Genomic DNA, 16,767 nt, shown 5'->3' with positions numbered 1-16,767 from the left:
TGTGTGTGTGTGTGTGTGTGTGTGTGTGTGTGTGTGTGTGTGTGTGTAAGAGTGAAGGGTGATATGAGCTGACGGGGTGATAAGCAGGACAAAAATCAATAAAAAGTTTTCTTAAAAAAAGATACACTTGGCAAAGCTGAACTTGTTGTTTATGAATTCTCACTAAATCTGTTAAAAACAAAAACCTATCATCTTATTTTTTTTCTCTCTCCCTGACTATTGCAAATGGTAGCAAGAGCACAAGAGAGTTCCAAACTACTGAGGTCATAAACAACAAGATAATTCAACAAATAAATATAAAAATAACTGCCAGAGAACTGGCCTGGACCAGCTTTAAGTCAGGTTTACAAACTGTCCCATACTGTAAATGTCTGATACAATCCCAAAGCCCTGGTTATGCTCGACTCTGACCTAATAGTTATAAACACACGTTCTGTGTAGTCTGCCCCAGTGCCACCATACTTAGTGTCCCATAAGCTAAGTTAAAATGTATTAGTAAATGAATCCTGTAGACAGGAGACAAATGAACATTATTTAAAATTTGGCAATTTTAAATAGAGTGCCGTATATCCTTGTCAATACAAAAAGCTTTCAGAGTCTGTTCTGTAGCAGGTTTTATGTTATGGATAAGGTGCACTCTGTATCTTGTTTTAAGAGTTTTTGTTGTTGCTGCTGTTCACTGAGACAGGGTCTCGGTGAATAGCCTTGGCTAGGCATTAAACTCAGACATTCAGCTGCCCTTAAGTTTTCTGAGCAATTATGCAATAAGAGAAAACGGGGTAAGACGAATGCTTCCCTGCAACTCACCTGAAGTGCAGAAAGAGAAACCGCACCACAGAGACATATAAGCGGATACACTGGGAAGAGAAAGCGCTCCTCTTTGTGAGGCTGGATGAAGAAAATTATAAACCAAATATACATTGGCGCCAAGGTAAGCCAATATGGATGTCCTAAATTTTGAACTGCAAGACAGAAAACATTCATGTCATCACATGAACAAAACAATATATTTAGTTTAAACTTTTTTTATTTAATTTGATACTATATCCTAGGACATCCCATAAAATGTTTCAGCTTAGGAATTTACCCTCATTCTTAGTATTACGGAGACACCGAACAGAAAGGAACACACTCCTTGAGTTCTTCTTCCAAGAGATCTAAAACGTAGAGGGAGGTATAATATGCTAGATTTGGTTAAAACACAAGGAAAAGTACAGTTAATGGATAATAGAGTTTAATAAATTCTAGTTGGGCACAGATAAAAAGCATGTTCTTTGTGATGTGTCCTGCCACTAGGACTGAAGACTCCTTAAATTAGTCAAATCCACTTTCTGAGTAATCCTTTTATGCAAACACCGGTGGGTTTGTTAAAATAGGCATGCGTAGTAAGAATTCTGGTCTTTACATAACAGAACCCACAGTTTTAATTCCAGGTTTGAGATAACGAGATGTTTCAGCTTGTTCCTAGCAGCAGAATATTTGCCTCATGTGTGCTCTGGCAGAGGCATGATTCTTCCAGTTTTAATTCTGGGGACTCTAGAGAGGGTATAAAATGCCAGAGCCCCAAGAGAGGAGGCATGGCTATTCCTCCTCCTGGTTCCTGCTCCTGCTGCTACTGCTGTTGCTGGTTTGTCAGAAAGAGACAAGCTGGAGATATCCTGATAAGATGAAGACTGGACTTGCCCCAAGAAACTCAACACCCCTAATCAGCAGGAAGCAATCCAAAAAAGATCTCAATACCCCTCTCCCCACTAACCGTCTATCTCTCCTACCTAGTGTTGGAAGGAATTAGGATAGAACAAGGGAGAAGGGAGGGAGAGGTATAAGAACCCAAATAAAATAGCCTCAAAAGGAGACCTATAGGTGATGTCCAGACATGGGACTTGAAATAAAATAGCTCTAAGTAAGTTAAGTAAATATTGCAAACAGGCATGGATAAGGAAGGGGGGGGGTTACAATTCTTGAACCCTTTTCATCAAGCCCCAATCCAGTCTGCTCTATTTTGTTTTGTTGTCCATTTTGGCTTCAAATGCCTCATTCTCTGGAGTGCTGCTGACAGGAGTGTTACCATGTTCAGTGGGAGTGTTTCAAAACAAACATAAATGTACTCTAAAAAGGTGTTTCCTGATTACATTTTCTCTCCTCTATAGTATTGCATCTACTCTGAATCACAATGTTGGAGCCAAAACGTACTTGAAGAATCTGAAAGGAAGGAAGGAACACAGTAGTCACTGAGGCCCACGTTCCTGCTAGAGAATTCCATTCACAATGAGAGGGACATGGAAAATCCTGGCAAAAGGTGGACAGACAGCCCCCCCTGGTGTTCATTACATCTATAGCATGACAGAAAGAGCCCTCCCAAGCTGTCGGATTTAGCTTGTTAGACCATTGGTGCAACTGTGAACTCTTTGGAAGTAAACACTACTGACCTTGGGTCAGTAGACAGCTCAGTGATTTGCACTGCCATATAAACTTGCCAACCTGAGTTCAATCCCCAGAACCCACAATGGAAAGAGAACTGCCTCCCAAAAGTTGTCCTCTGACCTCCACATACGTTACAAGATATACCCTCCTCTCTTTTGGTATTATATACAAGATATACCATCTCTCTCCCACTCCCCTTTCCTCTCTTTTCCCTACCCCCACAGATCATTTTCTAAATCTTTTTAAATGAGTGAAGATCCCCTCACTGTCTAGACAGAGCATGCTTTATAAACCATTAACAAGAAAAGCAGAATGGGTGAGAGGGAAAGATCAATCATCTGCCACGCAGATCCAACTGAGATGTCTCGAGCTAAATCGTTCCAAATCTCTTGTGAATTTCTGCTCAAATCTGTCTTCCACAGTGCAGGCACCAGATACCCAGATCTTCTGCTTGAGAAAACAGCAGCTGTGGGACTCAGTCAGAGCAAGCAACATGCTGCCACACGGCAGAGGGTGCCGGGAGCATTGCTCTCTGCCAAGTCCAAAGCTGCTGCTGCTTCAGTTCCTGCTTCAGAGTGCTTGCCTGCAACATGGGTTATGCAGCGCTGAACACAACCATCCGCAACTACAAGTGGGATGGTTCAAACAGGCTTCTCTCCTCAACTCTTCCCAGTGTCTCTGCTTCCTGGTGACATCAGATCGCAGTGAACTCCTTCCCTTAAGACAGTGGTTCTCAACCTTCCTAATGCTGTGACCCTTTAATACAGTTCTGAATGTTCTGGTGACCTCCAACCTAAAAATTATTTCCGTTGCTACTTCGTAACTGTGATTTTGTTACTGTTATGAATTTCTTTTCGAGAAGAAAAGAAGAAAAGGCCTTCCGCCTCCCTGAGTGCTAGGATTACAGGTGTGCACCACCACACCCAGCTTGACTATTAATGTCAAGATCTCATACACTGGATATCTGATATGTGGCCCCCAAAGAGGTTGCAGCCCACAGGTTGAGAACCACTGCCTAAGAGAATACAAAGCTCCAGCTTGCTTAATTCAAGCAGTTAACCAAACCATAGCATGGGTTCAAATAATCTACAAATACAGACTGAAATTTCAGTCATTCAACCATTTCCACAGAGAAAATGGAGACTAAAATGAGCAGATTTTCCACTTACTATTTAACCTGCTACTTGCTTCTCCTCCCCCAAAACCTACCATTTCACATACAACTTACCATGGAATCTCTGCAGCAGGTACTCCATAAGAAAAGTCAGCGGCAAGACCAGAAGAGCCAAAGCAAAGGCAACATTGAAATTCAGAAATCCATTGATTAAATAGAAATACCATGGTTCTGTACCTGAGGGGACCAGACAGGAAATCGTTAGTGATGCCTTCAGCACCTGTTACAGTGTCTGACCCTCATTCTCTTTGCTCCAGTAACACTGACAATGTAACACTCAACTGAATGAAAATCCACAAGCCTATGCCTTCTTCAGTGCTCTGCCATACACAAGAGCAGAAGATGGAAAACAGGCTGGTTAAGATGCCGTGATGGCAATTACTAGGTCTTAACTACTTCACCTTATTCCCAGCAATAGAAATCTAGTCCATCTTGTCCTCTACGTAGAGGATGCAGAACTCCTCTTCTCCTGAGGATGTGGTAACACTGTGCCCCAGCACACACATGGGTTCAGCCCTCACCCGGGCCTGACCCTGCAGGCGCCTCCAGAAGGAGAAACACATTTCTCCTCTGCATTACCAGCCTCAATTCTGTTCCAGCAGCACCACAGATTCAGACAGACCCTGACTGCACCTACTCCCAAATGCCATGCCCTAATGGGACAACACTTTGACATTAGAAGCTTTACAAGCACAGAACCAGGTGAAGCTGAAACATCACAAGATATAATTTGAATTTAACTATAATTTCAACAATCTGCAGACCAAATGATCACAACCAACAGATAAACTTGCTTGGAGCTATGCAGCCCCTTGAAAAGTTCAACTCCTATTTCACAGTCATACACATAGGTACATGTGCTTCATAAGAAACACTATCTCAGAGCTGGGAGTAGAGCTGAATGGTAGGGTACATGCCTAGCATGCGTAAGCGTGTGTGTCTGTGTGTGTGTAGTGTATGTGTATACATATAACTATGTACATACTTAATAAAAAGCAAAGCTTAGCATAGTTTTGTTGTGTTGTGTTTTATGTGTGTATGCCGGTACAGGTGCTCATAAAGGCCAAAAGAGGGCACCCGAGCCCCTAGATATCAACCTGGGTGTCAAATGACCCTTTCACAGGGGTTACATATTAGATATCCTGTATCTCAGATATTTAAATTACAAGTCCTAACAGCAGCAAAATTACAGTTATGAAGTACCAACAAAAAGAACTTTACGGTTGGGCTCACCACAACATGAAGAACTGTATAAAAGGTCACAGCATAAGGAGGAAGGTTGCGAGGCCCTGCCCTAGAACTGCAGGTACATGTGGTTGTGAGCTGCCCGACATGGTGTGGGGAATCGAACTTAGATCATCTACAAGGGCAGCAGGCACACCTAACCATTGAGCCACCTCTGCAACCTCCCCAGCTCCACCCCACCCCCGCCTCCTCCAGATTATGATCAGAGAGCCAGATCCTGCTCTGAACCCAAAGGATTCAGATGAAGCAAAATGGCTAAAACAAGTCTCATTCACATGGTTTTTATTCTGTAACTCAAAATCCTTAACCTTGAATGATAAGAAACAGCCCCCTCACTGAACATTTAGCTGTTTTCTTATCTGCCTTTCCCTCTGTATGATTACTTCAATCCAGCAGTGAGTGACACATGCGGTTTTAATCAGTGTGTGTTGTGACATCCGCCTTGCACCATAGCAATTTCCTGCAATCAGCATTGCTTAAAAGGGTAATCAGGAGGCAGAGGAAGAGTCAGAAGAACCTAACATTTTGTAGCCTGCACAGCAAAATAAGGTTAGAAACTAAAACCATAATGTTAGAGACAGAGGAGCAAGAGGGAAGAGGGTTTGCCAAGGAAGGGCTCAAGTTCAATTGTGTGCCACCTCTGGGAAAAGTTCATTCCCGATCAAAGACAACTAAATGGTTAGGAACAGAAGTCCTGTCCCAAGTCAGGACATCTTTAACCTTTTTTCCCCTATTAATCTTTGAGTTGTGTAAAACCTCTAGATGATTTAATTTTCAAGACAGAAAATGTCATCTCAGCCAGGCAGTGGTGGAACATGCCTTTTATCCCAGCACTCAGAGAGGCAGAGACAGGTGGATCTCTGTGAGTTCGAGACCAGCTTTGTCTACAAAGCGAGTCCAAGATAGCTACAGAGTCCTCTCTCGAAAAACCAAAAAGAAAAGAAAATGTCTTCTCTGGGTTTCAGTTAGTAACAGCATATTTTCTAAACCGAATCCTTTAGGATCCAGGTTCCTGAGAGGTAAACCTCACCAGCCACTCTCTCCAGCAATGCAGAGACAAGGCAACCTTTGACTCACTGTATTTCATAACAAAAGTCTAGAAATCTGGGCCTGTAGAGAAAAGCGGATAGCCAGAGAAAATGGAAACCTTCTCTGTGAAACCATGTAGGATGCTAACCATCAGTGGAGGGAGGCTGCCCTCTCTGATACTTGCTATATGGATGCTTTCTCGGTAAGCACCCCCATTTGAAGCAACTCTCTCCACCACAGCTTACCATACCACACACTTCCTGTGTGATCTTGGTGAGCTCATAAATCAAGTTCTCAGCTAGTTCGTGCACATTTCCTAATAGATGTGCTTCCCTGAAGGATGGAGCAAGCACTGGGAAATAAGCCAAGACCAAAGAAAGGTCAAGTGACCAAAGTCTTTAAAAAAAAAAAAAAAAAAAAAGGCAAAAAGGGACAGAAAAGGATGAATTCTGCTAGCTGATGTCCTTCCATACCTGATGGCAAACACACCCTGACAGGGCATCAGCTTCTACCTCAGGCGTTAGCATGCTCATGCTCAGAAGGCTGAACTCCAAGTTGACAATCCAAGAAAAACACACTTCAGGTTGACAAGCTGACCATGACAGGAGCAAAAAAGGACTCTGCAGCAACGTCGCTGCAGGAGATGACTCACCAGCAACTCTCTGTAGGGAAAGTGCCTCAATCCCTTTCACTTAATGAGCTAAGGGAGCCTTCAAAGAGGCCAAAAGTAGGAGTAATGTTTACTGATCCATAGACTGAATGACGGGGAACTTCTTTTTAAAGACCTGTAATTCTATAGAACTGTGAGGCCTAAATAATAGGTCTTCTTACAAATGTCCCACTGGCACCCAAGAGGCCAAGGTCACCAAGAGCAGAGGCTCCAGGATAGCCTTGCCTGCCAGTCAACTTTAAGCAGGCTGCATCAGAACCCCACGAAGCTTCACCCTTTAGCTTAAGAATAGAAAAAACCTAACAAAGGTTCTCTCTTGCCTTCACCTCCTGAAACCTCCGGTAACAGCAAAAACTGACGAAACACATCACCAGTCTATGGGATCCTGACCTGACCTGCAAAGCACAGGTCTGGAGAAAACCCATTGTTCTCTTTTCAGACCCTCCTCTTGGCCATGTGCTTCTTAGCACATCCACTCACCAGAGAGTAACACCTGAGAACTGGAGATCCTACCAGAGGCAAAATTTGGTGCCTCTAGTAGAAAGACCAACCGCTTCTTTTGCTGCTGTGTTAAATTTTACATTCTGACCTCTGACCCCATACAGATGTTTTGTCCATGACTGCAGTTTTGGTCTACACTACTCTGTATTTCCCAAATACCAAGGTCTCATTACTTTTACTTTTTTTAACCAAACTCATCCTTTCTCAACAAGGACTTGGCACAATACTCCCATGTGAAGCAGGCTGTCAGCGTGTGTCTGTGTGTCACTCCATCATTCTAACTGGCCAGGGCTCCTGACCATCTTCCAAACAAAATGCACAGAACTCCAGAAGTGGCACTTCTCAGCCATTCTTTGGGATGGGCCACCCTTTCTACACCTTGTAACTCATGTTCTCAGATTTATTTTATTTTTTAAAAAAGATTTATTTATTATGTATACAGTGTTCTGTCTGCATGTGTGCCTGCATGCCAGAAGAGGGCACCAGATCTCAACTTAGATGGTTGTGAGCCACCATGTGGGTGCTGGGAATTAAACTCAGGACCTTTGGAAGAACAGCCAGTGCTCTTAACCTCTAAGCCATTTCTCCAGCCCTTATTTTATTATTTTATGTGTATGAGTGCTTTACCTGCATGTAGGTCTGGTGCATGCCTTGTGCCTGTGGAGGCTGACAGAAGGCATCAGATCTCCCAGAACTGGTTTTACAGTTGTGAGCCACCATGTGGGTGCTGGGAATCAAGCTTTCTGCAAAACCAGCCAGTGCTTTTAAATGCTGAGCTATTTCTCCAGCCCCATGCTCCTTCTTTTAACAAGCTTATTCTTCAGGATATTATTTAAGCCAACAAACTATAGAGGACCCCCTTGATACCAGAACCAATAAAGAGAGGCTATTTCCATGCTTACAATCTAACAGAGAGACTTAAGTCACCTGGCTCACAGCTGAAATGTTTAAACAGAAAATTCTACCTCTGCTGTAAAAACAAGTTTATCACCCTAGTCTTTAGCTGGGAATGCAGGTCAGTGGCAGTGTTGGCATGTGCCAGACCCTGTTTTAGCCCTGGCATCTAAAACAAACCGAACCAACAAGACAATGGTACCCTTGTCCTCCAGAGCAGTGCGCACGGGAGACCCAGTGCAGCCCACCCAGCACCTAGGAGGTAGGCTCCTGCTTTTCCTGACTTACACTGATCCTGACTCCAGCAGAGGGACTTGTCCCTGTGACTGTCTGCCTGCCTTCCCACATGCACACAATCTACTATGTTATACTTAAAGGTTTGCAGTCTTATGAAATAGCAAGTTTTGTGAGACAAGAGCCAAGTGCAGTGCTTCTTTAACTGAAGACTACTCATTGATCCAAAGGGGATAAACAGGCTTGCTGTGTTCTCACACATGAAAAGCTATTAAAACACACACACACACACGCAAAACCTATCACCAGAAGAAACTCTTAATTTTCAGGTTAAGTGAGTGCCTAACACAGCTAATGAGGCACTTCAAACAAGAAACTCCTGTAAATAGTAAAAAGAATGCAAAACAGTATCAAACCTTAGATGAAAGAGCCCTAGTTCTCATGACAAGAGACACCCAGCCTCCCTGATAACTTTGCAGCATCAAAGCACCCACAACAGCTGATACTGAACCAATTGTCAGCCAGCAAGTATTTTAAAGTATTTTACATGTATTATCCTTATTTTATGTAAAAAAATAAATCAATCACAAGTCAGCACTCATCAGGTCCAACCAAAGCAGTCCTAAGACAAAGAATGAGGGTCCTGATCGATACTCTAGATATCAATCAGTCCTTGTTGCCAACTTTTTACTATAAACCTATAATGTACAAGGAGTTCCAACTTAAAGCTATGATGAGAGTATTCTCTCTGTAAGAGACATGCTGAAGCAAGGAGTTAACCCTCTTAAAGAATGGAAGTCAGACTTGTATAAAAATTTTTCAGCAGTTATGGCAGGAGGATCACCAGTTTGAGGCCTCTGGTCTACAGAGTTAGCTCTAGGACAGCCAGGGAAACACAGAGAAACCCTGCAAAACTTTTGCCTCATGTAAGAGTCTAACCAGGACTCTACATCCTGTAGAGCAGAATTAAATTGAGTCAAATTAAAGCACATTTACAAAGTGGCACAAAACCTTGGGACTCTACTCAACCAAACACTGAGCAAAATGACCAGCACATGCTAATGTCCATAGCTCTACTATGTCCCCAAAACTAGCCCTGGGTCCCTGACCAAACCCATTAAACTAGGAATGTCAAGTCTTCTCTACTTTCCCTACTAGCCTGATTATTTCTAGAGCTATCTAAAGGGCTATCAAAGTGCACCACTTTCATATTTTCTCACAAAAGTTTTATAAGCAGCCAGAATATAATGACCCATTTATGAAAATGGAGAAGCCAGTTTTTCAAAATTAACACAAATTAACCTATTCACCTACAAAGAACAAATATATTTCAAACTGAGCACATGTAAATTGATTTTTACCATGCAGTCTGGACTGACTGGAATCAAATAAAATCTTATAAATATTCCAAAATAAGGAGCAATTTAAAACACGCAAACTTTCCCTAGCTGAAGGGAGACATCTAGAGGTTTCCAAGTAAGCTACTGGTTCAACTGGCCACGTCGCCAAGCAAATGTAGACACAGACGCTGACCTGTGATAGAATATCAACCCAATTCCTAACAGGCCAGGACATTCAAGTAGACTGAAGGAAAAGGAACTACGCTAACATCAAGGGGGGAATTGGTTCATAAAGCATTTACTGTCCTGGCTGATCTAGAAAATCTCTGCTCATCCATCTGTAACTGTCACCAGCTCAGATGCCCTTAGAAGTTAAATAAAATAAGATTGGAGTCAGGTGGGAAAGAGGCAGAGGTACCCAGGTACCTGCAGACTACATCCCAGAGGAATTACAGGCATTTTCTTTTCTTCTTAAACTGGCCAACCTACTCACTCTCTCTTGCTGACTCTAGTCTCATTTGCTCACTTTGCAGATTTTTACAAACTTTCTTTCCTGAAAAAAAAAACTAACATCAAATGTGTATATATGGAAAACATATTTAAGAATATAATCCTTAAAGTTAGTAATTCTACATGAAGGTGATGGGACACTTTTTATTTTCTTTTTGTTATTACATTTATTTTCTGGTACTAAGAAGTTTGGAGGGGTTTTTTTTGTCGTTGCTGTTTCTTAAGATGGGGTCTCATGTAGCCCAAGCCAGCCTCAACTTGCTATGTAGCTAGCCTTGAACTGCTGTTCCTCCTGCCTCAACCTTCCCAGTGCTAGAACTACAGACACATGCCACTGCAACCAGCTCAAAAGTAGTTTATGATTTAAAAACAAAACAAAAAAAAACAAGCATGGAGGTTCTATCACGTGGGAGACTGAGGCAGGAGGATTGCTACAAGTTTGAGGCTAGTTTGGGCTACAGAATGACACCATGCATAGTCTACACTCTCGGAGCTCTCCAAGTCTAGGTCTGGGGATAATGCTCAGCAGCACAGAGGGTCAGTGCCGTCTACCACCCCGGCCACGGAGACACAGCAGCTGTGCTACCTGTGCTACTGCTGTACTACAATAAAAAGCCCCGAGGGTCAGTGCTGACCACCACCCCGGCCACGGAGATACAGCGGCTGTGCTACTGCTGCTCTCTAGAAAAACACTCAAACAAGTAGAAGGACACAGCACAAAATGCCACTTGGCCAGTGCATGCTGATATCCCCACAGCACTCAGAAGTTCAAGGCCAACCTGAACTATACCTGAAGCCCACAGAGAAGGAAGGAAGGGAGTGGAGAAGGTGGGGTGTATTTTGTGAAATGAGAAAATTGGGTTAAAACTGTGAAACACAGTTTTGGTTTTCTCCTTTTTCCTCAAATTTTGTAAAGCCTTACCGTAGAGATCAGGTCCATGAGAAGTGAAGACGTTATACAAAACAATGTTGAGAGGTGCAATCACCAACTTTCCATAATAGTAGCTGTCAATGACCACCACAGGCGCCTAAAGCAGAAGAAGAAACAGGTGTGAGTTTCAAAATGCTAGTGGAAAAACTTGGGAACGAAATAAAACAAACTCCACACACTAGAAGCTGCTGAGAACACACGAGCAGAACAAGAAAGGAAACTCACCAGGAAAAGAATCAGGGCCACCAGGGACCAACGAAAGAAACTCTTCCACCTGTGTTTCATGGCCAGCGAGTCAAAGGCAATGGGCAAACTATTCAACAGAAACACAAAGTGAGGCGTTAAGAAAAGCACTAAACACTCAGGACAGAGCACACGAGCCTATGCTGAGATGAGAACAAAATGGCTCTCCCAGAAGCAGAGAAGAAAGGAAGCTGGTATGTGACAAGATGTCTTCCCAAAAACAAGCTAGTTTTCCCTAGGACCATCAGAAAGCTATGCTTGCCACAGATGGACAAGAAACACAAAGATTAACCTGCTGGACAAATCTGACACTGACCTGTATGATCTGGACATGTAAGATATATTGATGATAAATTAATGTAAGCTACCCTACACCTACCTCACAGATAAATACTGACCTCTCTCCTGAAATTAACTAGGATTTTATTACATATTTTTAACTTATAAATAATTTCTCATGTGTGGGGTGTCCGCAGGCACACATGTCATGGCAGGTTAGAGATAACTTTGAGGAGTCAATTCTATCCCTTCCACATTTATTTGGATCCCAGAGATCAAACTCTGATCTCCAGATGTGCACAGCAAGTGTCTTTACCTGCTGAGCCAACTCTCCTTCAGTTGCTCTCCACTTCATTCTCTGAGCCACAGATCCTGGTGCTCTTCAACTCACCTAGGCTAGCTGGCCAGTGCTCTAGAAATTCATCATCTCCCCTCAACACTGGGATTACAGAAGCACCACCACACCTGCCTTATAAGTGGGTCAAGGGGATTGAACTTGAGTCCTCCTTCTTGCATGCCATCATCCACCAAATCTCCAAGAACTCCTTTCACTTTATTAACCTGCTTTGTTTGCAGCTGTGCTAAAGTTTAATACGCTCTAGGCAAACATTCTACCACTGAGCTATATACTATAGGTACTTTTAAAATTGTGGAATACTATATTTAAAATAACCTCAATAACAACTAAAATATTTTTAAGCTACACATTTTAAATCATGTTTATAATGTGGATTTGTATGTTTAAGTGCTGGTGCCTGCAAAGTCAAGAAGAGGATGGCAGATCCAGTAGTTGTGAGCTACCAGCATGGGTGCTGGGAACCAAATTCAGATTCTCTGCAAGAGCAGCATGTGCTCTTAATCACAAACCATTTCACTCAGCAGTTAAGAGCACTGGTTGCTTTTCCAGAGGTCCTGAGTTCAATTCCCAGCAACCACATGGTGGCTCACAACCATCTTTATGGGAATTGATGCCCTCTTCTGTTATGCAGGTGTACATGCAAATAGAATACTCATAAACATAGATAGATAGATGTTAAAGAAACAAACAGGGGTGCTGGAGAGATAGTTCAGTGGTTAAGAGCACTGACTGCTCTTCCAGACCCGGGTTCAATTCCCACCACCCACATGGCAGCTCACAGCTGTCTCTAACTCCAAAATCTGACATCTTCACGGAGACATATATGCAGGCAAAACACAACTGTACATAAAATTATATATATGTATATATATATATTATTCATTTATTTATTTATTTATTTATTTTTTAAAGAAGTTAAGGCAGCACAAACCAGGAAAGAAGTAGTGGAAACAGAGCGCAGAAGAAAGTGGAGACACAAATAAACTCAGGAGCAAGAAAGGAGAAGGGGTATGGGAGAGACGCCTCAGCGATTAAAAGCATGGGCTGCTCTTCTAGAGGACCCACAGGGCAGCTCAGTCCAGAATCACTGCATACATGTGACACAAGACATACCCCTTGAACATTAAAAAATTTTAAAGAAAAAAGACAAAAGGAAACATTTCAATCCTAGGTGTCAAGGAGGATACACAAGACAGAATGGAGTGTGAAGAAAACAACAGCAAACTTTCAAGAAAGAGAAAGGAATTAGCAGCAGAGGGAAGGAGGGGGACAAAAGAGTTTAACACAGGAGACAGAACTGAAAAATGCTGTTTACATGTATGAAAATGTCACAACAAAATGAGACGTGTATAATTAATAGATGCTTGCTAGTAAAGCATTTTTAAAAGCAAGTATAATATTAAAGGCAAATTACCCCAAATCTTAGTGTCTATATTCTCATTTATAAAAACTAATTGTATTGTGTTTTCTTGTAGAGATATAAATTTTAGAAAATCTGTGGAAGGTTTGGTAATGCTAGCAATGCCTAACCTTCAGCAGGAGCTTAGCAGTCACCATTCTCCCTAGAATAACTCACATGAATGAACGATGAGAACAATATGCTTTTGTTCCTCAGTCTTTGTCGATCACACTGATCTCTAACTTTGGGTGCCACCTGGGCAGTCTGCATCCGATCCAACATTAGGATTGACCAAATGGCCAGTAACGTACAGGACAGGAATAACATTAGTTTCTTACCCAAGAGCTGCACTAAATGGCCACCCTAAGATAGCTCCGGCTGCTACTCCCAGCACAGCAATGGGTGTCTTGTCCATGTACCACCCAGTCATGGCGATCAACGTAGTATACATGCAGAAGCTGCTAGGAAGGAATGCTGCAAGAGTAAAGAAATGAAAGAAACAAGAGTCTGAGGTGAAATGGTGAGTTTTCAAAGTTCACCTGCACTGCAAAATGTCAGTAACTGTAAACCTACTTTGCAAAACACTATTAGAAATAAGCAGTAAGGCTGGAAATGTGGCCCAGCTGGCAGAGTGCTTGCCTAAGAGACACTAAGCCCCGGGCTCCCAAGAACCACAAATAAACTGGGCATGGTGGCGCACAGCTATAATCCTAGTCCACAGAATTACAAGCTAGAAGATCTGAAGTCAAAGGGTATCCTCAGCTGTACATGAGACCCTGTGTAGACATATACAAAGAAAGAGAGGGAGTGGAGGAAAACATAGGCAGTCAGAGTACATTCCTTTTCAAAAAAACAAATGCACTGATTTTTACCTTCTCACACCTCTGTTCAAGTACAAAAGGCCCTAAGTTACACAATACTATCCATGCCATTCCTTTTCTGGCCTGAACCTAAATTTAAAGCTTACACAAATCCAGTTTTCCCAGGAACCTCAGACTTATTTCCATGCAGAGAAAATGATTCAAAAGACTTGGAGTCTTTGCAGACGAGATGTTGGTTCTGATGTGCTCTAAGACATCCTGGTTCACACCAGTACCCTACACAGATTCTAGGAAGTGTTCTCGAGGCTCAGAGCTACAGTCGGCCTTAACAAAGCCCCTTAACTATTACATCTACCATAACTTTGTCATAGTATGCAATTGTCTGGACAAACTAAACATTTTGGAACAGCAGCAAAATACTAACAACTCTCAACAAAAATGTGGCTTCTGGGCTGGAGAGATGGCTCAGAGGTTAAGAGCACTGGCTGCTCTTTCAAAGGTTGTGAGTTCAATTCCCAGCAAACACATGGTGGCTCACAAGCATCTATAATGAGATCTGGTGCCCTCTTCTGACCTGCAGGTGTATATGCAGGCACAACACTGTATACATAATAAATCTTAAAAATAAATAAATAAAAATGTGGCTTCTTACCCTTCAGAAGGCCCATTCCTGGAACAGAAAAACCAATTGATTCTAACTAGAACTACAATGGACTAGGCCGTGAGATTTAAGACACTCATCCAGGGTCCACTTCAAAGACTCTACAGTAAAGCCTCTGAACTGATACTGTAATACTACAGATACTCACAGGAAGCTCCCCACACACATAATGTTTCTGGATTGGCAAAGTAAATAAAACATAAAACATGTCAGATGCAGCTTTCATCAATAGATGCTAAATAATATTGGTGTCAACTCTGGCTGGCTGCCAATGCAGAACACAAAAGAGCAGAAATCTCTGAGGGCTCTGCTAATCTTGATGAAGCAGACATGTTTACTACGGTGAATTTCAAAGCTGGCCTAGGGTGGAGCTTGGCGTCCCTGCAGAACAACATTCATTTTAATATATTCAATGAAGAAAACGGTAACCATGTAACTTTGTAGAAAGTACCTTTTTTATATTTGTTCTTGATTATAGAAGCGTAAACTAAAATTAGGAAATTATACTTCGCAAGATAATCTTTCTGAAGAATGGGGAACAACCTATCCTTTGCAGCAGGCTTCCTTAGCTCAGTCCACACAATGTGAGTGTTCACAGAAAGCACAGCTGGGAAGCTACCAGCCCTCCATGAGCTTTTTATTCTAAGTATCTAGAAGCTAACTATAAAAATAAATGCTTGCTAGGCATGGTAGCACATGCCTTTAAGTCCAGCACTCGGGAGCGCAGAGGCAGGTGGATCTCTGTGAGTTTGGGGCCAGCCTGGTCTACAAAGAGATCTCCCTGACAGCCAGGGCTGTTACACAGAGAAACCCCCTTTTGAATAACCAAAAATAGATAAGATAGATGCTCAAGAGATGCAACCTCTACAGAATACATCCCAAATAACAGGCAGAAAACAGAATCATCAAACAAAAATACCTTACTCCCCTAGTGGCCAAGAAAGGAAGTGAGCGATTAGTAAAAGGAGGGAACAGACAGTATCCCGTGAGACTACTACTACTCATCAGTCAGCACAGGTTAAGAAGACAATGCATATGATTCCCTGCACTCTGCCAAAGGTTTGGTTATAAGTCTTAATATCTGCTTTGATACACTGCTAGATAGAGTCTTTCAGAGGCCCTCTGTGTAGGCTCCTGTCCTGTTACTTGTTTTCTCCTACATCCAATGTCCATCCCATTTGTCTTTCTAAATGAGAAATGATCATCTTACCCCGAGTCCTCTTTCTTGTTTATCTTCTTTAGGTGTATAGATTTCAGTATGTTTATCCCATCTTATAGATCTATATGAGTGAGTATATACCATGTATGTCTTTCTGCTTTTGGGATACCTCACTCAGGATGATCGTTTCTAGGTCCCATCATTTGCCTGCAAATTTCGTGATTTCCTCATTTTTAATTGCTGAGTAGTATTCCATTGTGTAATGTACCACAATTTCTCTATCCATTCCTCAACTGAGGGACATCTGGGTTGTTTCCAGGTTCTGGCTATAATGAATAAAGCTGCTATAAACATGGTTGAGCAAATGTCCTTGTTGTGTACTTGAGCATCTTTTGGATATATGCCTAGGAGTGATATAGCTGGATCTTGAGGAAGTGCTATTCCTAATTGTCTGAGAAAGCGCCAGATTGATTTCCAAAGTGGTTGTACAAGTTTACATTACCACCAGCAGTGGAGGAGGGTTTTCCTTTCTCCACAACCTCTCCAGCATGTGATATCACTTGAGTTTTTCATCTTGGCCATTCTGATGGGTGTAAGGTGAAATCTCAGGGTCGTTTTGATTTGCATCTCCCTGATGGCTAAGGACGTTGAACATTTCTTTAAGTTTTTTTCTGCCATTCTACAATCCTCTACAGAGAGTTCTCTGTTTAGCTCCATACCCCATTTTTTAATTGGATTACTTGATTTGTTGCTTTTTAACTTCTTGAGTTCTTTATATATACTAGATATTAGCCCTCTGTCAGATGTAAGGGGGAGTTAGTAAGACCTGGAGAGGACAGGAGCTCCACAAGGACTAAATATATCAGGGCCCAGGGGTCTTTTATGAGACTGTTTC

General features: G+C 42.2%; 1 protein-coding gene across 3 annotated transcripts in view; it reads right to left on the bottom strand.

The window, feature by feature from the left end:
- Window positions 1-16,767, bottom strand: part of Alg9 (ALG9 alpha-1,2-mannosyltransferase) — a 66,977-nt gene that overhangs the window by 41,887 nt on the left and 8,323 nt on the right. For all 3 annotated transcript variants that reach the window (XR_008721790.1, XM_055621755.1, XM_055621756.1), the window contains exons 6-10: window positions 13,570-13,705; window positions 11,178-11,265; window positions 10,944-11,049; window positions 3,653-3,775; window positions 808-962 (exon numbers count right to left, since the gene is read on the bottom strand). Coding sequence is in view for 2 of the 3 variants with exons in the window: in XM_055621755.1 (XP_055477730.1) it covers window positions 808-962; window positions 3,653-3,775; window positions 10,944-11,049; window positions 11,178-11,265; window positions 13,570-13,705 (608 nt within the window). In the remaining variant the exon portion in view is untranslated. The remainder of the gene's footprint in view (window positions 1-807; window positions 963-3,652; window positions 3,776-10,943; window positions 11,050-11,177; window positions 11,266-13,569; window positions 13,706-16,767) is intronic.

The sequence above is a fragment of the Psammomys obesus genome, unplaced genomic scaffold, assembly GCF_907164565.1.
Source record: "Psammomys obesus unplaced genomic scaffold, mPsaObe1.curated_primary_1811, whole genome shotgun sequence".
Taxonomy (NCBI): domain Eukaryota; kingdom Metazoa; phylum Chordata; class Mammalia; order Rodentia; family Muridae; genus Psammomys; species Psammomys obesus.
Note: the sequence above shows the minus strand (reverse complement) of the source record. Positions and strands in the feature narration are given on the sequence as shown.